This window comes from Camelus ferus, chromosome 8, assembly GCF_009834535.1.
Source record: "Camelus ferus isolate YT-003-E chromosome 8, BCGSAC_Cfer_1.0, whole genome shotgun sequence".
NCBI classification, from domain to species: Eukaryota; Metazoa; Chordata; class Mammalia; order Artiodactyla; family Camelidae; genus Camelus; species Camelus ferus.
Window position 1 is genome coordinate 36458277 of NC_045703.1, and position 26240 is coordinate 36484516.

General features: G+C 39.2%; 1 protein-coding gene across 2 annotated transcripts in view; it reads left to right on the forward strand.

Annotated features, from left to right (window-relative positions):
* Positions 1-26240, forward strand: part of SLC35F1 (solute carrier family 35 member F1) — a 352348-nt gene that overhangs the window by 182235 nt on the left and 143873 nt on the right. For both annotated transcript variants that reach the window (XM_032484774.1, XM_032484775.1), the window contains exon 2: positions 25451-25626. In XM_032484774.1, coding sequence (XP_032340665.1) covers positions 25451-25626 — 176 coding nt within the window. The remainder of the gene's footprint in view (positions 1-25450; positions 25627-26240) is intronic.

Sequence of the window (26240 nt, forward strand, 5' to 3'; positions counted from 1 at the left end):
ACACGTGAAAAAGTTGCATTTTGAGTGGAATTTGTCTCTTGAGGGATTTGTAGTCTTAGGATATTGTCCAGTTTCTCAAGGACCAAGAACTCTCTGGGAGTCACAAAGGAATGATGTCCTAATTAAGAATTAGGGTGTCTAGGCTCCAGAATTGGCTTTGCCACTAGCAAGTTTTGACCTTAAATTATTCACTTAGCCTCTCTGAGTTTCATTTTCCTCAACTCTAAAACGAAAATGGTGGACTATATAATTCTTATGCTCACTCAGTCTCTTGAAATCCCATGATCTTAGGCTGGTGTGTAATTTACTCCTTGGTCTCAAAGATAGAGACTGTTAAATCTGTGGGATTTGGTTCAAAAGACAAAATCATAGAAATTCTGGGGTAATCATTCTCTTTCTTTGAACTGCATTCTCCAGTCTAAGAGTCCCCTCTGTGTTATTAGACCTACATATCCCTCTCTGTCCTTAGGGAAGAGAGCAATAAAATACAAACAGCTATAAACACTAGAAGAAAAAAGAACAGCCTCCACTACCTTCCCCTTGTCTGAGCTCTCAGGCCTCTGTGGTGTCACTGAGCCCAAGTCCAGGCTGACTAGACCTCCTTCAGGTGACATCCCAAGGTCACCTGTCAGACCATTTGAAGATTCTAAGCCTAATGTAAGACCCAAATCCTTACTTACAGGCCCTTTCCTCCCTTCCTCTTGGGTAGGACCCAAGTGCGTTTATTCAAATCTAGTCTCAGGAACACATCAAGAAATTCCGTATATTCTCAAGGTATCACTAAAAACCTAAACTATAAAAACGACTGACAGTTACAATTATAAATGCTATTCTTTATGGTGCCTGACCTCTTTCTTACTGCTATTCAGTATTCTTTACAATGTGCAAAATAGATGGCAACAGAATGAATGAACAGTAAATTATAATGAAGCAAAACTTGATCAGCCAGGAACCATGGACAAAAGAAATGCTGGAAGAGTATCATGTAGCTGCACTTCTCATATTTACTCCCACATTCCAGATCTCGACTTCATGAGCAACTATTTGCACAAATTTTTGTCTTTGGAGATACCAATATATAAGTAGGTGCTTGCAGTCATGTGCACATGTTAAAAGAAAAATCAAGAACACATTTATTTATAGGAAAAAAGAAGAAAATGGTATTTGCAAAATTAAGCACTCGGCTTTGTTTCTAGTTACTGATTTTAAGCTACTAGCTAAAAGCTATTGTTGTAGAAAGTGTGTCACTTTTCCCTCTATGCTGTCTTAATTGTACACAATTATTTGGGAAAAGATACTACGTGTGTGTGTGTGTGTGTGTGTGTGTGTGTGTGTATTTATGTATATATATGTATACAATTTGCATACTTTCAAAACTCATTTATGTTTGTCATGTACTAACTGTAGATGTAGCATGTTTATATATGATATATAGTTATTCACTGGCATTTTTCTGAAAGATGAAAATGAGCAAATGATTTTATCCTTGAGAAGGTTTTGCGTGGAAGCGAGAACTAGACTCTGATTGATCCTGCTTATTTGTGAGCATATCCAGGGTGTTCGCGGACTTGCGTGGGCTGTGAGGGTTAAGCCTCATAGGCTTGTTCCTCCAGAGTTTCCCCCTTTGTTAGCATCCATAAAATATAACTCCTCTGAATACACAGTGGGCAAGCAGCCTCATGACTTGAACCCTAAGCTGGTTCTACTCTTCCATGTTCCTAAGATGAGGGCTTTGCCAACGTGCCAGGGATGGAGCGAACCATGCCAGATGACACCTGTGATTTTGATGAGATTTTGGAGAAGAGACATATTGAATCCGTGACCTTGTTAATATCACTACATCTCCTCTCAGCCAGTCACACCAGTGAAGGAGGGCTGGCAGTTCCACTGCCTGGAGAGGCTCTTGGGCTGCTGCCCGTAGATAATCTCCCTATTCTTTTTTCCAGCTTGTTTGGCTTAATTCCTAGGGCAATTGACATTTCTGCTAGCATTTGGCCATGGAAACACTGACTGAGTTAGAAGTAATATGGAATCAGAGCATTTTACTTTATTTTTATTTTTTAATTTTTTTATTGAGGTGAAGTCGATTTTCAATGTTATTTTCAGGTGTACAGCAAAGTAATTCAGCTACCCATATGCATACATATATATTTTTTCTTTTAAGATTCTTTTCCATTATAGGTTATTACAAGAAATTAAATATAGTTCCCTGTGCTATACAGTAGATCCTTGTTGTTTATCTATTTTATATACAGTAAGGTGTCTGTTAACCCCCAACCTCTAACTTACCCCTCCCTGCCCTTTCCCCTTCGGTAACCATAGTTTGTCCGTGAGTCTGTCTTTGGTTTGTAAATAGAATTTGTATCATTTCAGAGCACTTTAAGAAAATAAATTCAGAACATACACAGTTGCAGTTTTACCTTGAGATGCAGAATAGTTCGTGATTAAACTTTCAAAGACGAGAGCCCTGATGCTCCCCTCACTAACCAACGGGCAACTGCTATGTTCTCCAGGCTTGGTGTGTTGTCTGTAAAAGGAGGGTACAAATAGGACTCTCCTTAGAGGTTTGCTGTTAGGATTAGATGAATTAATCTGTACAAAACATTTAGAAAAGAGCCTGGCATGTAATGAGGGCTGCATCGGGCTACTTTCTTTTTTTAATCTTTGAATGTCAGTGTTTTGACTTTGGGTACTTCATGAAAATAAATGATGAAGCAATACCTCCTTAACGCAATCACTGCTCCCTTTCTAATATTTCACTAGATTGTTATTGATTCATTCATTGACTGTTTATTAAGTGTCTCCCATGTGAGGTTCAAGGTGCTGGGCAGGCAAGTTCCATGTGCACAGGGGACGCCCAGTCTCTTTCCTCATGGAGCTAAGAGTCTTGTTGGGAAGACACATGATAATGTAAGTAAGCAAATGAATAAATCAGATAATTATGGATTTTGATTAGCGCTATAGAGGAAATCAAGTGGGAGTGGTCGTAAAGAATAATAACAGGGTCTTAGGTAGGTGGAGGAGATGAGAAGTGGCTTCTCTGAGGAGGTGCTGCTTGTGTGGTTATGAATACTGAGAAGAGCTGGGCGAGAGTATTCTGAGCAGTGGGGACAGGAGGAAGGCACAAAGGCCTGGGTGCAGAGGCACTGACTGTCTAAGGACCAGAGTGGCTGGAGCAGAGTGAGAAAGGAGGAGGAAATCAGCGCATCCGAGGCTTTTTAAGCGTCGGCATTAGGCATTAAGGTACTGTATTTGCATTTCCTAAAGATTCCTTTAGCTGTATCATAGAGAATAGATTGAAGGGAGTGGTGGTGGGGATTATGGGAGCAGGGAGACCAGGGAGCATTCCCACAAGTCTAAATGAGGAAGGGTGGTGGCTTGGACCAGGGTATTGGCAGTTGTGGTAGGACTAAGGGGTGCACTTGAGAGATGTTTTGGAAATCAAATCAGTAGGATTTGCTGCACATGGATTGGAGCTGGGATGTGAAAGATAGGGAAGAATTAAGGATAGGAAGTGAAAGTCCCTACCTTAATCTTGATGATGAATATGATGAATATTAAGTCATGATGCCAAAGGAACAATCTTAAAACATATTTAAAAGATGATTTACATATAATGCAGGTAAATATACGCTCCTATACTGCATGATATGAAACAGAATTTAACACCTAGAAGAGCTGGATGATGGTTTAGGAATTTCTTCACTGGATAGAAGACATGGGGTCAGTTTCATACATTTTTATCCTTGTTAGGTTGCCTGTTGCCTCTGATGCATCACCATTAACTTTCCAAGCTCTCCATCCCCTCACATATACCGTAGGCTATGGCTTCTAAAACACGAGATATTTACAAAACACTTCATGATCCTAAAACTTTTTAAGCATTATGTGATGAGCAATTCGAGCTATTTATCTTCCTACCCTGAACCTGTGGCAAATATTAACCTCTCTTTAGCAGCTTCTCCATCTGCGAAGTGAAATTTAACAGTAGAACTTTCCTCCGTGGGTGGTTGTGAAGATGAAATGGCTCAGCACTTGTAAAGTGCTGTGCACTCCTGGTCACATAGTATGATTTCTATAAATTTTACTCGTGTTAAGTCTAGACAGGCTTTTTAGCACATGTGTGCTTCAGTTTCTTCATCTGCAAAACAGAGATGATTCTCATCTCAGAAACTGGTGGAGAGCCTGGTTTACTATTGAATGCTGTATCTTTCTAAGGAAGGTGAAACTTGAGAACAAGATATTTGTAGTTTTTTGGGTAGTTCACATCAAATGCACAACACTTGGCCAATCAAATGTTTAGAAGTGTGGAAAACATATCCCTTAAGGCAATAACTTTTTTTCCCCATTTTTGTTTATTTATTGCTCTTGTTTTGGAGAGGAGGAGGTAATCTGGGATCTCCTGCATGCTAAGCATGTGCTCTACCACTAAGCTACCTCCTCCCTGCTGCTTTTTTCAATTTTATCTGCAGTTTTTATGCAGAGAATGGCCACTATTTTGTATGCATGAAGCGTTATTATTTCTTACCTATTTATGCTGTGCTACATTCAGAAAGGATTTGAGTTAGATTATAGTAAAGGGCTCAGAGATCATAAATCATTTAAATAAAAGTAACAGAACCAAAGCTCATAAAGGAAGGGAAAAAGTATGTAAAGATTTTATAAATATTTTATGTTTTCTATAAATAGGAATTTTTTCATGCAATTACTTCAGATTACCTTACAACCTTCTGATGAATCTTCATAAACTATACACCATGGAAAGCAAACATTGCCCTCATAGCATGAGTGTGAAATATCACTGCCTTGCTCAAGCCTAAGGTTAGCCAAAGGCATGGTCCACATATGTGCTGGTTAGTCCAATATTATGCTTTTCCCAAACACACAAAAATTTTTTTCATCAATAATTTTTTTCCTGCAATTTCAAGTTACTTTACAATTAACTTAATAGAGAAGAATAAATTCAAAAGTAAGAATATTTTTATTCATCGAAATTGTAAGTTGTACATGTACATGGAAAGCAATAAAGGGAAAAATACGTCTGTCAGTATGCATAAAATAACTTTATGAGGTTTTTGTCAAAGCACAGAATCAATTTTTATTATAGTTTTTTTCACTCAGTGTTATGTTTTTAAACATTTTAAAACCTCTACGATTTTTTGGCAATGACATGAAATTGCTGCCTACTAGTCAATCAGGCTATGCACTATAACTTAATGAACCATTAAGTTGTAACAACATTTAGGTCATTTCCAATATTTTATCATTATGAGTAATAATTGTGCTGTAAGTCTAGTTTTTCCATCTTTTGGAGGACTTTCTTATAATAAGTTCTCAGACAGGAGACTACTGGAAGTGTCAAAGAATATGAGTATGATTGAAACTCATTATATATCCTGTCAGTAATGCAGATGTTTTGCCCCATTTTTTTTTTGAATTTTTTATTTTATTTTATTTTATTTTATTTAGTTTTGGGTTTTTTAGGGGGGTAATTAGGTCTATTTACTTATTTAAGTTTTTTTTTTAGTGGAGGTACTGGGGCTTGAACCCACGACCTTATGCATGCTACACATGTACTCTACCCCTGAGCTATGCCCTCTCCTCTTCCTCCAGTTTGTTAAACATGGATGTTGTCACCGTTTCTACTTTTCATGAGTAGAAGTTGATGAAAATTTTGCCTATTGATGTAGTAACTCTAAATTTTGCATTCTGGAAATCAAAGACAATTGAATTTGTTGTATTATATTATATTGTCTTACTATTCTATACTATATTATAATATATACTATTATATATTTAATATTATAATTATATTCACACATACACATATGCAAATATATATATATGTATATGTATATATATATATATATATATATATATATGTATATATATATACTGATAGAAATAATATATATCACCCTACTGGTGAATTATTTCATCTTCATGCTAAGACCAATGATCTTTTCTTAAACAAGCTTTTCCAGAAATAACTAGCACCACTTAAACATGGTTAAGTCTTTTGTTAAAAAAAACCCATAAACTCCCTGTGTGTCAGATGCAGAATCCATCCTTTATAGTAATACTATTTTTTAAGGACCTCAAAAAATGGGTGTGTAGATTTAGTAAATAATTCAAAAGATGGGCCTTGCTCTTGTGATTTCAAGAAACACAGGCAGACAGATTAAGGTCTCTCCGAATGGATCATGTTTTCTTTTGTCTTCCCCAGCCCCCCATTTTATACTGTAGCCCTTGGATTGAAGTGATATAAAATTTGCAACACTGAAAACTTAGTGAGTGCAAAATATTTGAAAAAAAATAATGCAGTGAAATAGAAGTAGTGATGCTAGTAAAGCAGTATAACACGTGTCGGGGAGCATGTGTGTGGTGTGTGTATCTGTGGTTGTCCATGGGTGGCCCTGTGGTTTGTGGCTAAGGACCCAGGCAGTGGAATTTGACTGTTTGTATTACATTTCTACCCCTTGCTAGCTGGGTAATCTTGGGCAAGTCACTTAACCGCTTTGTGCATCCGTTTCTTCATCTATAAAATAGGGAGAATGAAAATACCTATCTTGTGGGGTTGTAGGATTAACCACTGTAGAAAGCCTTTGGAATGCCTAGCACAGAGTAAGTGCTTAATAAGTCCTTAAAAGTTATTATTATGATTACTATTGTCACTCTATGATAAGAACTGAAATATCCAGAATGACTTGTTCCTCTCAGTAAAGAATGATGGAGTAGAGATATTTTATTCTCTTTCATTTTGTAACACATACCCTTAGCCACTCCCTGCCCATAGGGCGGGATTCGAGCAGTACGTGGAAGATTCTGTCCTCAACCACATCTTGCATTAATTTGTCAAGTTCTACTATGCTAGCCATTCCTTTCTACTGAGTTTCGCCCCACTCCCTTCACCTACTGTCTTTTGGAATGCAGGAGAGGTGGCCTATTACCTCACTATCTCGCCGGCATCAGCAGTGTTATCAGGATTTCTTGACTGGTCAGGACAACACAGGAGCCCATACTGCTTCTAGAGGAAGGCATGGAGATGAAAAAAGAAGGACTGAGATGGGGCTTGGGGCTGCAGATGTTTCCTCCAATAGAGGGAAGAGAGAGGTTGACATACAGCTCCAAATGCTTCCCTGGACTTTGGATCTGGAAATGATGTGACTGGAATGGACCTGAATCTCTGGAAAGGACAGGTCCAGGAGTTACATGGTTTATCTGAACAAGAGTTCTGTGCATTACCCTAGATATTCTTCTGGAATCAGTAAACCAGTAATTCTTCTGGAATGCAGTAATTTGCCCTGCATCCAGGGGAAGGATCTGGCCCATAAAGGCAGGACCTCCTGACGGCAAAGAAAAAAGAGATGAAAGAAAGAAAAGGATAAAAAATAAAACCCAGCTGCAAAAATGTGAAATTTTAGTGCTGTGAATAAGCAGAAAACTGTTGTCTTGACTTAGAAGGTTTTTTCAAAATTAAGTGACAGAACTATTTTTAGATTCTTAAAAAAGTGTCATTTATTTCTACTAAAACTAGCTTTTAGATGAGTAAATGGCAACATATCTGGCTAGGGAAAAAAATGAATTTCCACTTAGAACAAGTTTATAGAAAGGTTAATCATATTGATAGAATAAAATAGGACAATTTTTACTGCGAAGAAACATTTCAATGTGCAAAATTACCAGAGGGAAGAACATTTCCTCTTGATTTTCATTTTGGAGTTAAATTTACAGAAAACAGCCTTCAACTCTCAAGGAAAAAAGAATTTTGGGTTTTTTTTCTCTTTTCCTTCTTGTCATGCTGAGATCCAGGACACCATTTTGTTATTGGTGGTGGTGGTGTTATTACTTAAAGACTTTTTAAAATGTCAAAAATAATGAATCTTTGGTTGACTAATGGACCACTTAACTCCTAGAAGTGATCAGGTACACCCGCTCTGACCTCCCTCACCACAGCTCTGTATCTAGGACCATGTCACCGTGGCATTCACTGGATACCCAGTGCCTACATGGCATGGTCCTGTTGAAAGATCTAGTGCTCTGCATCCTGGAAGCACTGGCCTTTCTGTCCATGGAGAGCCTTCTTGGTGAACACCTGTCCATCCCTTCCTTGTGTCTTGACACCTTTCTTTCCTAAGTGCCTCTGAAACCATCAGGGCAGTCTTCGTGTGTCATGTGTTTGAGGGTGTCCATCTACTTACCTCCTTTCTATAGAAGTTGAAACACAACCCACTTTTGAAAGTTCAAATCCTTATAAAATCTGAAGTTAGTAAAGATATTACCACATCACTGGAAAAAGAAGAGAGTGACTGGGTAGGACAGCCCTCAAGACCACGTTCAAGGGTGAACTGCTTAAGTTGGGTGCTGAGCCTTAAATAAAAACACAGCGTTGGACAAATCAAGGTGTCTCTTCAGAGAGGAAAGTGGTTCGGCTGTATCTTGTAGTCTGTTATCTCATTACTTACTAGGAAGTTCTCCTCCTGGCCTTTGGGACACTTGCTTTATCATCTGTCAAGTTCAGCTGAAGACAGGGAATTAGAAGTATTGTTGGCTGTTTTCAGCTCTGATTCAGCACTCAGGGGCCACAAGAGCCAGGAGAAATGTGTTGGTCCACAAATGAGCCACTTAGAGCAGTGGGTGGTTGATGAAGGCTAGTCAGTAAATAGTTTTGAGTCCCAGAATGAAGCCACACAAGGCAGAGTGTAATAAATACAACCCCAAGCTGAATTTGAGGCAGAGACCTAGACCATGGTGACTTGATGTGGGCAGCACTGCTGTTTGCCTCTGCTTTCTGAGTATGACTTTATGAGGCAGGCCTCTCCTGGGGTGTGCAACCAGGACTAGAAAAATCTAATGACATGTAAAAGAAAAGCTCTCCAAGATGTGCACACGTGCACAGCGGCTCGGAACTGCTGTCTTACAGACCTGCAATTGCTTCCCTCCGAGAAGCGGCAGAAGTGAACATCAGGATCTGTACTACCTTCTCCCCCTTCCTCTTCTTCCTGCTCTTCCTCCTCCTGCTCTTCCTTCACCTCCTCCTTCTCCTTTTTCTTCTTCAAGTTCTGTCTTTCATTTTGTCAAGGCAAGGATTAAAATTGAATCTTGACTTCCTGTTTTGCCACTCAGAGTGAGGGACACATTTGGAAAGCTTACTTCTTTAAGTGCTTTTTTTTTTTTTTTTTTGTAGTATAGTCAGCTTATGAGGTATCAATTTCTGGTGTAATGTTTTAGTCATACATATACATACATGTCTTCGTTTTCATATTCTTTTTCATTATGGGTTACTACAAGTTATTGAATATAGTTCCCTGTGCTATACAATAGAAACTTGTTGTTTATCTATTTTATACATAGGAGTTTGTATCTGCTAATCCCAAATTCCTGATTTATCCCTCCCTCACCCCCTTTCCCTTTTGGTAACCATAGTTTGTTTTCCATGTCTGTAAGTCTGTTTCTGTTTTATAAATAAGTTCGTTTGTATCATTTTTTAGGTTCCATGTGTAAGTGGTATCAAATGATATTTGTCTTTCTCTGTCTGACTTACTTCACTTAGTATAATAGTCTTTAGCTCTATCCATGTTGCTGCAAATGACATTATTTCATTCTTTTTAATGGCTGAGTAGTCTTCCTGTGTGTGTGTGTGTGTTTGTGTGTGTGTGTGTGTACCACAACTTCTTTATCCAGTCATCTGTCAATGGATGTTTAGATTGTGGAAAGCTTACTTCGTAACAGAGGTTGTATATACAAAGGCTAAACCAGTAGACAGAAAAAGTCAAGTAGGTAGGTATTAAAAAAAAGAATGTCACCTCTCTATGGGCTTATAAGTAAACAATTCCCCTTTATTATGATGTATATTTCTAAAATAGCTATGGACCGTGCTAGGCACTTTGGAAAGCCCCACACCCCCATCTTTAGTGTATAAATGTGCTCAGGATGCAAGTTTACCAGAGAGCTATTAAAACACAAAATAACCAAATTTCAAGTATGGCTCTTACTAAGATACTAATAAACTATGAAGTTAATAATCCTTCTATCCTTCAAAATTAGCCTCCAGGATATAAACTCTTCGTTAATCATAGCATTCTCTCAAAAATATCAGTCAAAAAGTTTTGATGCTGCTTGAATTCTCTATTATGTTTCTACAGCAGAAATATTGTTTCTGTTGTTTCACCAAAAGATGCATATGAAATCAAGGAGAGGATTGACGCATTGTGAGAGCTCCACCTTTGAAGGCATTTAGATGTAGGGTAATGGCCATCTGTGCTGGTGGTTGTGTAGGGTCCTGCCCAGGCCCTTAATTTGGCAGTGGCTTCTCTTCCAGCCAGCTGAGCTTCCCACTTGCTTCACAGCCCAGCTGGATTTCAGCATCTGTCCCCACATGCACAGGTTAAACACCTGCTGACTTCTCAGTCCTCGGAAGGCCTTTACTGCTCATGGAGTGAAGGGCAGTTGGAGCCTGGACAGCACATTTGGGTGATTTGTGACACTACAACTAAATGCACTGTACAAAATTCACATTCTCTCCAACATAATTCCCTCACCAGTTCTCCTCCCAGTATTTCTGCAGAGGGACAATAGCACCAGGTATTGATCACCTGTTTCTCACAGTTGGGAGAAGGGCAGCTCTTGAATCAGATCTTCCTCATAGGTCCAGAAGCCAGATACTCACTTTTGTGAGTGATCCTGTGAAAGGCTGAGCTTCCTGGTTCCCACCTCCGTGCACGGGGCTGTAGGGACGACCGGGACGCAGAGGAGCAGAAGCCGCTGGAGCATCCCCACCCCCTCCGACTTTACTCCCCGCTCTCTCCCCAAGTCAGAGAAGCTATCATCCTTGCCCATAATAAAACGCTAAGCATTTCCAAAGGATGAGGAAAAGGGAGGATTTTAGGGAGGCAAGATTATTTACTCTTCACTGACTTTCTTAGCTAACCGAAATGGAGCTAAACTTTTCCAAGAGTCGAAGACATTGAGACCTTCTGTTCCACAAATTTCCATAAAATCAATAAAATCTGACTCCAAGTTTCTTGGCTCTGGACTCAAGAGGAAATTCTCTCTCAGCCATTTGGGGTAGGGATTCCCTTTCTCCACTCCCAGTTCACCCCAAAACCTGACACACCATTCCTTCCAATCCCGTCTCTTCCTTGAGGGCAAACAGATGGCTCAGGCCCTCGTGCACACCAGATCGCACTGGACCATCAGGAATCGTATTTGAAAACCTGCACTGTCCCTTGGAATCCAGAAGATTTGCAGATTTTATACAGCCCGGGGCACAGAAATCTACACAGGCAAGGGGCTGTGGTTCCTGGGATGTAGCTTCCCTAAATGGTTTACCAAACCAATCTCCCTGGGTGTCTGCACCCGTCCCCTCCCCAGCGTGGCATGAGGGGTTGGGGCCGGGTCCTTTCACTTGTAGAACCCATCCTAGTCTTGGAGAATCTTCCTCCAATTGGTACTTTTGTGCCCTCCTCTCTTCAGCTGTTGTCTGCCTTCCCCACCTCTACACAATCCCCTCCACGGGATCCCAGAAACAAATTAGCCCTCTGTTTTTAGTCCTCTGTTTTCCTTTCCAATGGAAACTGTTCTTATGCCAGGGAATGCAAAGTCTGAGAGGAAAAAAATACATATAGGAGGAAACCCACATAACTAAACACCTCAGTAAATGATTTTACTATCTATACAAAGTCAATCCTAGACTCTTTTCTGCCAGTCTTTCTGAAGTTAATGTGATATTTGTCTCACTCAAGGAAGAAATGACCCAAGGTCAACCTGACCTCTTATTCACACTAAGGGAACATATCAGCAACCAGATCATTAAATAAAGCCCATTATGCCTTTCTTACTCATAGAACTTCATTAGGTTTATCGAAAATGTGCTTGAACAATAATCTAATTTATCTTGCTCCAAGTAATTTAATTGGAATTCAATTAAATTCAGCAGAACGCATACATCATTTCAGATGTTACAGTACACCTTGATTCATTTTATTTGCAATTTTTACTCTAAAGATGCAGTGGAGTTATTTGGCCTTGCGGTAGTCTATCCAAAGTAATCCATTTCATGCACAAACTGACTGGTCCTCAGGAACACTAAGGGAAACAAAACGTGTTCGCCATTATGCATGCCGCACACCCCATTTGAATTTAATCTCTTTGGCAGCATGTGCTCTGGGCACACAGCTACTTCAAATATCAGTTTGCTTATACTGCCAAAAAGACCTTTTTAGCCCCTCCCTTGTTTTCCATCCGACACATATAAATGGATCAGTAAAGGAAAAAAATGATATTCAGGCTCTATTCAAATTATCTCCATAGCCACTATTAAAACTTTAAGCTGTCAATCCAAAAGCACAGGCAACAAAAGCAAAAATAAACTAGTGGGGCTGCATCAAACTAAAAAGCTTCTGCACAGCAAAGGAAACAGTCAACAAAATGAAAAGGCAACCTACCGAATGGGAGAAAATATTTACAAACTGTATATCTGATAAAGGAGTTAATATTCAAAATATATAAGGAACTCATATAACTCAATAGTTAAAAAAAAAAAAATTAAAGGTGAGCAAAACACCCGAATAGACATTTTTTCAAAGAAGACACACAAATGGCCAACAGGTATAGGAAAAGGTGCTCAACATTATTGATCATTGGGTAAATGCAAATCAAAGCACAATGAGATATCACCACACACCTGTTTGGGTGTCTGTTATCAAAAATGTAAGAGATCGTAGGTGTTGACAAGGATGTAGAGACAAAGGAACCCTCGTACACTGTTAATAAGAATGTAACTTGGTACTGCCATTGTGGAAAACAATATGACAATATGGGAGTTCTTCAAAAAATTAAGAATAGAACTACCATATGACCCAGCAATCCCACTTCTGGGTATATAGCCAGAAAATGAAATCAGTATCTCAAAGAGATCCCTGCACTCCCAGGTTCATTCCAGCATTATTCACAATAGCCACAATATGGAAACAGCCTACGTGGCCTCAATGGAGGAGTGGATAGAAAAGATGTGAGATTTTATATATATACATTACATTATAAATAAACATTATATATGTAACATATATATTATAATATATATATATATTATAATATTATGTATTATATAATATATATATATTATTCAGCCATAAAATAGAAGGAAATCCTACCATTTGCTACAACATGGATGAATCTGGATGGCATTATTCTAAGTGAAAAAAGCCAGACAGAGAAAGACAAATGCTGTATGACTTCACTGCTAAGGTGAAAGTCAAACTCATAGAACCAGAGAGTAGGGTAGTTGTTGCCGGGGCCTGAAGGATGGGGTAAATGGTGAGATATGGTCAAAGTTAGAAAGTTTCAGTTATAAGATGATCAAGCTCTGGAGATCTAATGTATAGCGTGGTGATTATACCCTTGAAACTTGCTAAGAGAGTAGTTCTTAAGTGTTTTCAGCACACACACAAAGGTAACTATGTGAGATGACGGATGTGTTCATTAACTTGACAGTGGTAATCATTTCACAGTGTATACATAGGTTCAATCATCACATTGTACACCTTGAAAATCACATCATATAACCTATATATACATATACAATTTTTTATTTGTCAGTCATACCTCAATAAAGCTGGGGAAGAAAGCAAAACCAAAAACAAAAGTTTAGAAGTTCAAGACAACTAATGATGGAGTTTGAAACTCTCTTCTTTAGAGATGCTGTTGTTCAAAATACTAAAGTGTCTGGAAATTGTGTTTCTGTTAAGAAGTAGACTTGCTGTACTGGGAAACAATTGGTCTTATTAATACAATCTTAAAGGGCCTGGCCCCACATGGGTCCTACATAAGTACTTGGAAGGACGCTGACATAATTCGCTTTCCAGGAGGAGCGCCGCAGTACTGTGTTTTGGCTTGTTGGTGACCAGAATTCGTTTAATATAGCCAAAATTCTCCAAGGTTGTATGGTTCTGTGATTCAAGAAACAAAGGGGGATAACAAGTGTCTTTCCACTACATTTTCTTGATCCCAGATTGCTATAGATGAGGCAATCCCAAGTAGAAAGGAGCCCTGTGCCTTCTGGGTTTACCCGTGTGCTGGAGTGGCTGTGACGCCTCAGCACTGTTGCAGCCACTAGGCTGCTTCACTGCAGCTCCTTCATCTGAGGAGCATTAGATAGTTTTAAGAACATAGACTGGGGGTGGGGGGAGGTAAAAAATATGCTTTTAGTGGAAAAAAAAAAAAGGTAGAATTAAATTGGATTATCTATTTTTCAGCTCTTGAAATTTTACTTAACTTCCCTGTTAGTGGAACTTTAAAATATTGAATGAGGCCATTGCTATCCTTTTTAATTTGAAAGATAAATCTCAACACCGTCTTCTTTGGTATTTTGCCACACGCCCATCGGATGCCCTCTGTGCCTTGGACAGTGTGGACGTACCACTGCAGCCTTTATTAGGTGAGCCAGGTGAGCCAGGTGAAATGTGCCAGAGTTCTGAAATTGCTTGGATTTACCCAAGTCTTGACAGGCTGATCTCTTTTACATAGAACATGAATTTAATGAGAAGGCTCATTTTCAGAATAAAAATCACTATGGCACCGTTGGTTTGTAATCTGGCCTGATGTGTTTACCATAAGGTGGAGTCCTGGTACCTTTTAAAAAGTTGGAATATTTTGTATCTCGTGAACCAACCTGAGTTGTCTTTGAACAAATTCATCAGTTTAATATTGTGTTTGTTTTCTTTTCCCACCAGTCCCCATTCCTGCCTCCAGTCTTAAAGGTTCTCCTTGGATTGCCTAGCCTCAGGAGGTCTCTTCCCCACCAGTCTGTCCTTCTGTCTTCTTCCATGCTAAAGGCAGTTGATAACCTCTTGGTATTTTCCATTTAAGGACATCCCTTCCTTCCGATCTTCTAATTGCCTTCTCTTTTAACCCCAAAGCAGGAGTGGCAATAGTAGATTGCTGCTGCTGCTGTTGTTAGAATCATCCCTACAGGAGAAATTTCAACAGGTTAAATTTCTTAATATTATACTGAACTATGGTAAATATCCCATGTTCATTCTTACAGAAGACCTTTTCCTCTAGAGTAAATTTCACCTAGGCCATGCTGCAAAAATTGGATTTTGATGTAATTTTGAGTTTTTTTCAAGGTAGTATGCTAGAAGTACTGAGGTGAAATTACTCCTTTATTGTCAGATCCTTGTGATGGGACAATTGGAGTCATCTTGTGATGGAAAGAATGAGGAAGAAAAATGTGAGCTAGTCTCCACTCAGAGAATCCTTTTGTGACTTGAAAGCAAAAGCCAGATATATTTGTCTTCTAAAATGAGGCATGGCTTCCCTATTTATTTATCCTTAGTTCCCTGCATGTTCTTTCAAGTAAAAGGCATAATTGATGATCTCAGTTGATTATACATTTTTCAAGCAGGTTTTAATTGTGTGTGGAGAAGTTCAGCATTTTGGAATCTAATTTTCCCAATTTGCTCTACTTCAAATGCACTACACTCCATGCATACAAATTTGGTAAATATGTGATAAAATAATGGAATTTGACATGAGTCTTGTTTTAAAATAAGTGAGTCACCAGTCCACTTTCATAGTTTCTTTGTTTTTATTCAGTAGATTTTAAAGTTAAATGTTTGCCATTTGGCCCCAGGTTTCACTAACATAATTCAAAATGCAAAGTTAAAAGCATTTTGTAATGAAAAATGTCAGTCATTTAAAAATGCATCAAGAAAGAAAACAGCAACTCAGTCCTCCTAAAAATGTAGTCATCTCTTTCCTGTTCTCCAAGATGTTAGCAAGGGTTAGAATTCGAGTCAGAGATTCCTATTTAAAACCAAGATCTGTTAGTTTCATCATAGTTGTGTCAGGTGAGGCTCTTTACAAATTCCTCATTTCTTCTTTTTGTTTTTGTTTTTGCTTTTGCTTTCCTTCCTCAATTTCTGAAGGACAGGAATCCTTTACACTTTCCATATTTTGGACTAAATTAATTAGTCAGAACTTGAGGAAATAAATGTGGGATGCACGTTAGCAATAGCTTCTCTACTCTTTTTCTCAATGTGTCATAATTCAATCATATAGATAGATTTAAGTAATCAATATGAGTATTTGTTCCTTCCAAAATGTACTAAAAGATAATGAGAGATATAAAATGTCTCATTTAGTCTTCAGGACAGCCCTGAGAGATATATTTTGTCCCCATTTTGTAGATCCAGGAAGAAAATATTATCATTATTTTATACGTGAAAAGAATAAAACCTTTATTTTATATATGGAAAAAATAAGAAAATAATTAAGGTCAACTAATTTTTAACATATAAATTGACTTGGCGCAGTCACTCAATTTGTAATCAGAAGGTTGAAATTTTAGTTTTTAACTGCTGTGTAATTTTATTTTTCTTTTCCTTGTCTTTTTTCCTTATCCATTTTATTCCTTCCTTTCTTCTTTCTTTCTGTTTTTTTTCTTTTTAGTAACAGCTTTATGGAGATGAAATTCACATATCATACAATTTATCCACTTAAAGTATACAAGTCAATGGTTTTAAGTACATTAGTATTTAGTATACAGACATGTACAACTAACATGACAGTCAATTTTAGAACATTTTATCACCTCAAAATGAAACCCTATACCCTTTAATTATCACCTCCATATTCTCTCCATCCCTTTAGCAAGAAGCTATCTACTTTCTGTCTCTGTAGATTTGCCTGTTCTGGACATGTTGTGTAAATGGAATTATGTAAAATGTGGTCTTTGGGGACTGGCTTCTTTAGATGGCTGACTTTTTAAAGATACATGAGATTCTCTGACAAAGGAGTGGATGTTCTGCTGTCCGATGGGGTTCATGGTAGCCCCTCGACTTCACCCAGTTTATACGGGTCTGGTTAGAGGATTTAGCGATTATCTCATCTCAGAAACTCAGCTTCACAAAGAGGATTGTTGGCTTAAAAATGATTGCTACACAAAAGCTGGGAGTCAAAGATAATACCAAAATATACCATAAATAAATAACCCCCAAAAAAGCACTCAATTGAAACTTCTCTTTTTCTTAATCTGACCTTTCTCCATCAGCCACATGGCAAAGTAAAACAAACACAGTGAAATCTAATCACATGTAGCAAAAATATTAACTACAGTTTGTACTTGTCAATTAAGACAATTATAAATATGAATTTCCTTCCACTTTTATTAAGGATGGACTTTGCTCTAAGGATACAGTGTGCCTTAAGATACTACCTGACACAATGTTAGTAAGCCATTAAAAAATTAAAGAACTATACATAAAAATATCTTTTGCAATTTAGAGGGGAGGGAAAGGAGTTATTTTTAAAATCATACCACCCATGACTTAGAAAAAATTCCCTTAAATGTAATACCAAATGTTTAATTAGTCTCAATTGGTATTTCTTACTTATTAATAAATGATCAAAATCCTTATGCTACTGGAGAAATTCCTCTTCGTCTTGTCACTGTAAAGTTGGTTGTGTTAACCAAGAAAAATAAGATGGCAACAGACTACAGCACATTCTTCAAGTTATATTGAAAGATGCATAGAAAACCATGCTGAAGATTTGAAGAAGCATGTGTTAAAAGACTGCAGCTCGGCAGCGCTGGGATGAAAGCACAGGTGTGTCTCTCATGCCTCAATCAGGAGTGGATGTACTGGGAAACTAATGGAGTTTCAGGATGCCGAACTTACTTGGAGCTATCTGGTTCTTCAGTCTTGCTTCTTAGTGAAAGTTTCCTCCCATCATACAAGCAGGATTTGGTTCTGACTAATGGAATGAGCAAAGACATTTGAGAACAGTTATGGCAGGAGCTTACTTCATTTCCTTTGCTCAGAAATTCCAAAGAACCATTCCTACTGAATTAAAACCCTACACTTGAAGTCCCTCTGCTTTTTACCTCTCTTTACCCAGCTCTGCTATTTTTATGATTCTTACCGACCAGCCAAGTGATTCCGTGTGTCAGTCTCTGCTTCTGAGACAGCCCAGCCTTCTTTTTTCCTGGACTGACACTCCAACTTCAAAATACCAAATTACTTCTCTCCCATTATTTAAAACAAACAAACAAAAATGACTCAAAACTATATTCTCCATGAAACCTTTCCATATTTGCTTTGCCAGTTTTAAAGACTGAAATTATCTCCAATAACTTCCAGCAATTTTATATAGACTCACTGGAGTAGGTAGGTATTTTTATGCTCTCTATTCAAATAGTTTCCCTTATTTACCTTCCATGCCCCTCTAAGCTTCTTGGAGGCAGGGGCCAAATATTCCTCTCTCATAACCTGTACCCAGCAGGCCTTGGCAATTGCTGCTGACTGATCTGTTTCTCTCAGCTAATCCCCAAACCCCCAGAGTGTGCACATAATAAATGAGTCAACATTGCTGGTAACTCAGCTACCAAAGAGTTTAATCAAACACACAAAAGGAATAGACTTTATGATCAAAGGTACCAATTTCAGGAGTTAATGATCACACTACAGCGTCTTCTGAAAGTAAGTCAGAATTTTGGAGTAGAAGGAAATGTAAAGCTCATTATCTTAGCCTGAGTTCCCCAGAAAACAGAGGCTTCGGTGCTACTTCTTCACTAAGGACTGCAATTCCAGGGAGCAGGAGTGAGGGAGGGAAGGAGAAAGAGAGACAGTACTAGGTCATGAGTACCCAACAGGGCTTCTCGTGAGGCAGGAACATCTTCAGAGAGCCCGTCGAAGTGACTGCTTCTCAAGATCCTCTGCCTGGGGGTGGGGCTGAGGGAGAGAGAAGAATCTGTCTGCTTTAGTTGCCTAGTAGCCAAGTGCAATAATTCCCCTGCACTTCCCTGTGGCTGATGAGTGGGCGCCAAGTAGGTCCCCACAGGGTCTGGCCCTCAGCGTCAACCTGGACTCTCCAGGGTGGAAGACACAAGGTACACAGAATGGATATGAAGCACGGCGCCACTGGGCTGTGTCCACAAAATATTAGTTATAGCCTGTTTGGAATCTGTCATAGCAGCCACCACTGGAGCTCGAGTAAGTGACCAGAGGCCTTGGAGATGGGTGAGACCAAGAGGATTCGAATGGGAGCATGTGTCTTACACACTCATCAATTAAAATATCCTTACTTTACATGACAGAGTCCAAGCCCAGAGTTGGAGATGCACAAGATCATGGAGCTTAATCAATGGAACTCACGAGCCAGGAGCGTCTAACTCCCTGTTTGGTGCCTTTTCACTCTTCCTTCCCACTTCTGTAAGACATATGACATCCAGCATGCACACACATCTGTGACTGACTCATCCTCTCACATCAGAGTTTCAAGTGTCTCCTAAACTTGGTACCTCCTAGACTCACTGAAATCTTTTAGGAGAGCTTCCTTGGTTTCCTCTAAAAGACAAAAACAAAAAATCTGACACCACAAAGCTAGAGAACAGATTAAATTCCATGAATAAAGAATCAGAGGCAAGGAAACTCCAGTTAATGAAATCTTATTTGCTTCTTGCCTAATAGTCTTACATAGAAGTCTAATTAATACTTAAATGAAATAAAACCTTTCAGCAAAGAGCTTTAAGAAGCCAATGTCTTAACTTATGAAAACAAGAATCTTATCAAAGAACATGGTAGAACACATTCTTCCCACGTTCACATGGTACTGTGTTAGTCAAGGCAGTGTACTTAAGTGTTCTTTATGTATGTGTATCTGAATTCATATGCTGACTCAGATCTGACATGACTTGCCTGCGAATAGTTAACAGAATGAAGATGTCTCTGCAGAAAGGTTGATATGCTCTAATTCAAGATGATGACATAATTGTTTCACTTTCATGCCAAAGAATCACAAAGCAATATGATTATGTAATTCAATTGAAATTGTTCAGACTTTTTAAAAAGAATATAGTCTTATAACTAAGGGAAGAAAAGATTCAACTTATGTTTTACTTTAAACCTTATTATTTTAGATATCTACTTTGTAGAACACAAGTTTCTTCACCAGATTCTAAAGTCTTTCTCTTTAACAGAACAAAGTACTTGTGATGATGGTTTATGTCAGTCTTTACGAATACAAGCTCTATTATAACAGGTACTCAGCTTCCAGCAGCACCGTTAAGACTCATGCATTTTTCATTGTCTAGTCATTCTGAATTTAAAGTGGATAGGATGTCTTTTTAAATGCACAAACAAAGAAGATGAAAATGTGTATCATAGTCTCTTCTCCATGTCTGCTGCTAAAATTATTGGAACTATGTATCCTATGTTAGTATGCATCTGGTGTGCTATTCTATATACTATATGAATAACCAAGCTCCCCGTGCAAAATTCCACCCCGTGCCATATTTAGCATCATTTTTGCAAGATAGCACCTTACCAGGCTTGTTCAGAAATACACCAGAAAAGAGCTTATTAATCTCAGTGCCTAACTGGCAGATGGAATACAGTACAAACAAGGTGGTTTTTGTCTTTCAGAACTAGAAGTTTTTCAAGATAAGATAAGCAGACATCTTTAAGTTCTTCTAATCCTTTTCATTTGTAGATATTTGTTGACTTGTAAATTTGTTCACTCATTCATTCTGTATTTATTTGAGCATTAATTTCCTTCCCAGCCATCAGTCTTCAAGGCACCAGGGACAGAGAAATGACTAGAATACATTCTCTTCTTTTCAGGAGCCCTTGAGTTTCAGGAGCTCAGGTGAGCTCAAAGAGGGACAGGAACATACAGATGAGGACACTTAACTCAGCCTTGTTGTGCATAGGGTGGCCAAGGGGAGGCTTTCTGGAGAAGATGGTGCCTTAAGATTATAAGGAATTTGGTGAAGGGACCACAGATCTACCATGGTTAGTATGGGGAAAAAATTGTTGGAAGAGATAAGGTGACAGTAAATGATGTGGAAAGATCCTAAAGCAGAGAGAGTGTGGTAGGGAGACATTCTGTGAAACAAATCACCAAAAGAATTTGTTCTGTGTGACAGAAGAACAAAAGAGAACTTGATGAAAGTAAGATGGTGGGGCAGTGAGGGTGGGAGTGGTGGGAGGTGGAATTAGCAGAATGTCAACATCTAAGTTTATTTATATTTTTATTTATTTACTTCTTAATTTGCTTTGGTGACCCTCGTGACTTAGCTCAGACGTGCAGACAGCAACAGTAACGGTACCTAGCTCCCTTCACTTAGGGAAGGACTTGTGAGCTAATCTGATAAAAGGTCCCTTCCATTCCTTCCTGTTTTACTAGTCATGTTTATTAGCTTGATGGAGAAAACCATAATTTGCATTTTCTATCAAATCACACCAGCAGCAGCTGAATGACATGGCCACTAATTAAAAGCAGAAATTGAACACTGCAGATTTGTTCTTTTGTTAGGCTGAAGAAACAAGAGTAGGCTTGTGTTGACCTCTTGTTGAAAGGCGCACATCATAGATGTCTTGGTGGAAGAGTTTCATCAGTCAGTTTGGCCAACTTGTTTTGTCTTCACCTTCTCCAGTATATTTCTGGAAACTAGCCAGTTAGATTTAGCCCTGTGTTCTCTGCCCTCTCTGAGGGCAAAGAGTTTTTTTTTTTTTTTTTTTAATGGTGTATCGATGGTGTAGCTTAGTAATTAGGAAGCTGGGATTTGGAGTCATATGACTTCGTTTCCATCCAAGCTCTTCCCCCCTGCTAGCTCTGTGACCTTGGGCTGGCTGCTTATCTCTCTAAGCATCAGTTTACCTATCTATAAAATGGAACCATAATAAGACCTACTTTATAAAGTTATTGTGAGGATTAAATCAGATAGTATGTATAAATCTAAGCCTAGGACTTGACACATGGTAAGAAGTTATCAAATATGAATTATTATTGCTATTTCATCTTAACTGGCTCCATTTTGTACTAAGTTATTTGGGAACTGAGTTCCAAAATCTTGGTTTAGTAGTTCCCCAGTGACAAGGACTATGTCTTATTCATCTCTGAATATATGTGCCTGGCATGAGAAAGCTGTTTTATTGGCACATATACATCCAAAGGACTAAAATTTTATTCTATTATGTAAGTAATCAGTCGTATTTTTTTTGTAGGTTGATTTTGTTCAGGATATTGCCAAGGTTTCAAATTACCATGGTCATAATTTAAGCAGCTGTAGGAATTACCATGTCACAGCAGTAGTTGTTGACCTTCTTTCCCCAAGGGGACACGCTCCTTGTACAGCATCCTCCAGGCGACATACTCGGTACCGGGAGCCACTCTCCAGATATGAGCTGTGACTCTCGCCACTTCTCCTTCACTTAGGGATGTAAGTTATTATGCAGATAAGAGTGACCCATTGAGAGGATAATCATGAATCCATCCTAAATTATTTTTTAAATCATTATTCTTTTCACTGTCTTTGTTATTATTGTGTTATGTAGTGACTAGATCAAACTTCTTCAATTAATTCTTTGAATTCTTTAGAATTCTTCCAGGTCAGCACTTTTATTCCTCACTACTTCCTGTCCAGTTAGTTACCTCTATCCCGTCTGTGAAATTGGCTGTTCCCTTGGTTTCCATGATACCAGTATTGCTCCGGTACTCCCTGCTCAGCCAAAAGTGGTCTTCAAAGGTTGGCAGTGACCAGTCCTCATGCTCTTATCCCCTAAGCAACGTTCAGTAGTACCACCATGCCCTCCACTAAGTTTCTGTTCCCTTGGTCTCCCTGACACTGAGAACTATCTCGGTCTTCCCCTTGGCCCTCTAACCACTTCCAGCTCCAGTGATGTGCCTCTTCTGTTTTACCTAAGCCTGATCTGGGGATTCTCCGGGGACTTTTTCCTAGGCTCTCTTATACTCTCTCCTATTCTTCCTTCCATGGTAATATCCATTTTCAGTACTTTAACCACCACTCTTGTATCTGTAACTTCCACATATTTTTCTCCTGGTTGATCTCCCTATCCATCTCTGATCTCATGATTCAAATACTGCCAGACCATTTGGAAGTTCATTCGGCAGCTCAAATTCAATATGCCAAAAATATTTATTATCTTTACACTAAAACCAACTCCTTACGATTTTTGGTTAGTGGCTATCACACTTCTCTTAGGCTGAGTTAATTCTGGTACTTCTCTTTATGTCTGCCTTTCTTTATTACTATTATTTTTTAATCTACCTTTCATTTCAACAAAACTGTTCAGTGTTACCTAGACCTATCTCTGCACTGTCTTTGAAGCCCTCTGTTTTATACTTCCTCTGAATGGTATTCCCCGGCGATAGATACAATGAAGAACATTATACCAACTTCACAGTAAAACTAATTATTAGTACAAGGATGGAGAAGTAAAGGAGATACATCCCAGGGAAGAGAGGACAGGGAAGAATTCTTAGAGGAGGTGACATAACGTATCTGAGCCAAATCTTGAACGGTGACCAGGAGTCAGATGGACAAGTCAGGATGAACATTCTGGAAATGATAACATGTGAAAATGAATGCCAAGCTAGAAGGCCGTGACTCATTGTTGAAGTGCAGGTAGCTCTGTGAAGCTGGAGCTCTGGCTTCCTGGGGCAAGAAAGTCGGGGAAAAAGACGGTAGAGCTCCTGAGGTAGTAAGAGTGGAGGGAGGCCATTTAGGGCCTTGTTCCAGTTACCACTTGCTGCATAACAAACCACCCCAAGCTTCCTGCCCTGAAACAACGCAGCCATTGATTATTTCTTACAGGTCTCCAACTGGGCAGTAATCTCTGGGGATGGCTCATCTCTGCTCCCTGCGACGCTGATTGGCACTGCCCCGTTGGGGCTAGAGGATCCAAATCCTCGCTCAGTGTCTGCGCTTTCAGCTGAGGCAGCAGTGGATGGCTGGGTCTCTCTTTTTCTTTTCACATGTCCCCTCCGTCTTCAGTAGTCTGACTTGGGGTTCTTTACATGGAAGCTGTATCCTAAGAGGGCAGAAAATGGAAGCCACAGAGCTTTTTAAGGCTTAGGCCCAGAAGTCACATGACATCTCTCCACCTGCATTCTATTGGTCAAAGTGAATCACAAGACCAGCTCAGCTTCCAGAAAAAGAGAATCGATCCCACCTCCCTTTGGGAGGAGCAGCCTGAATGTAGACAGCTGTGAGGAAAGGTTGGCAGCCATCTTTGTAGATGGTGGACCATAGGCCTTACAGATCACTGCATTCTAAGGGTACCATTCTACAGGGCACCATTAATAGGGTAGGATTTTAAGCAGCAGGCTGATATTTTACTTACGTGTTTAAAAATATCTCTTAGGCGCCTTCGTAAAGATTGAATTCAGGGGTCGGGGCCAGTACCTGGGAACAGAGCAGTCTACAAATCTACTTAGGCAGCCTCTGCCAACATGTTACAGGTTAACCTCAGGATAGTCTTTTTCATAGGCTCGCATGCCTTACCACAATTTTTCCTCCTCATGGAAGCAAAAGGAATGCCTTTTTCTTAAAAACAAGATGCTGCCAAGGTATCTGCCCAAGACCCTGTCCAGGGGCCCAGTGCCCCTTCCAGAAAGATGGATTCATGTCTGCCATGGGGGAGGAAGTATGTAATACTGCAAATGTTCTGCTTAATGCTTTTTCGTTTAGAAATAATGCTTCTTGCTTATTTTATGTTACTTTTTCTATAGATAAGAAAACCAGGAAAGTCAGATGAGACTTTGCGGAGGGCAGAAGCCTGCTTTGCAGAAGCCAGGGGCTTGTCCTGCATCAGAGCATGCAGATTACATGACCATAAAACCTACATGGGCATTTAGTTCTATGCAAAATAAACCCTTTGTCTCTTGCCTCTAATCTCCACTATAGTGGTCTGTAGGGTGAGCGCCTATAAAAAAGCCATGGAAAATATTTACAGAATTGGAAAAGTATCACACCACCTCAGTCATTAAATTTCCTTTGTGAAGAACAGCTTTAATGTTTCAGCAACTGTAACTTGAGCAGAAGAGGGCAGAGACTATTGCTCACCAGCGCTTGTTAGAGCAAACCAAGGCTCAAAATCTGGAAGTGGTGAGGAGATGGTCCTTCTAGATTTTGAGGGTTTTGTGTAGCTCCTTCACCTAAGTGTTTCTAGAGCCAAGATTTCAGTCAATGAAGGAAAAAAATCTCCCTTTTTTGGTGCAGTAACCTGAGGACCAGGTGGGAATATGGTCCCGCTTGGTCAGTGTTCAGCTTCTCTCCCAGGTTTCTGAACACTTAGTTCACACCGTGATGGACATCAGGATGATGTTAATTTCCCCCCCAGGCTCCAGAGCACAGTGGGTGGAAGCCAGGATCACGTGGAGAGATTTGGTCTCAGATCCCAGCTTTGCCACTTCCTAGTTCTGTGGCTCTGAGCAAATTCCTTAACCCCTGTAAATTCTGGCTTCTTCCTCTGCAAAACCTCAGTAATAACTGCACCTTCCTGGTAGGATTGCTGTGATGGATTAAAAGAAATACTGTTTATTGCACTTAGCCTAGTGAATGGCACAAGCGCTCGATAAATTTTAAGTGATTGTTCTAACGGACATTCTGCTGATCTTTGCTATGTTTCTCTTTATTTCTCAGGGAGATGTTAATCTCTGTGGCTCTAGGCCAGGTGTTATCCCTCCTTATTTGTGGAATTAGCTTGACCAGCAAGTACCTGTCAGAAGATTTCCATGCCAATACACCAGTCTTCCAGAGTTTCCTCAATTACATCCTCCTCTTCTTGGTCTATACCACCACACTAGCTGTCAGACAAGGTAAGCTTGCAAAACCCCAAGAATATAGCTTCGTTTCTCTTTTATAAACATCTGCAAGAATGATGAGCCATGACCGGATTAACTTTTTTCACTTACAGCATCATAAGACAATTTGAAACCCCAAACCTCACTTTTCTATTTTACAGTAATACAGCAAACAAAATGAATGAGTAAATCACAAAGAAGCATAAATTGTGTGAATTCAGCGGAAAGTGAGAAATGCATGTGTAGGCAGAAATATGTAATTGCTCACTATTTGAATTCCTGTTAACATGCCTTGTACTCCTCGGTGACTCTAAATAGAGTGCTTCTGTGGAACCTGGAATAGGTCTGATGAAGCTGTCCTAAATAATGGTAGCCCTGAGAAATCCAAGGGGATGACAGACAAATGCATGTTCTTTGGAAGAAAGATAAAAATAGTAAACACAAACAACTCTAGAAATAAGAAGGGGAAAAGAAGGAAAAGAAAGCTACCACAAATGGTCATGTGAGATGTTCTGTCTAAACTTAAAATAGGTAAAGCAATAAAACAAGTCCTCCAAGGGTCAGTGCAAGAAAAACTTATTAAGGGGCAACTGCAGTTGAAATCCTCGGGATATATCTTTGGAGGCTGT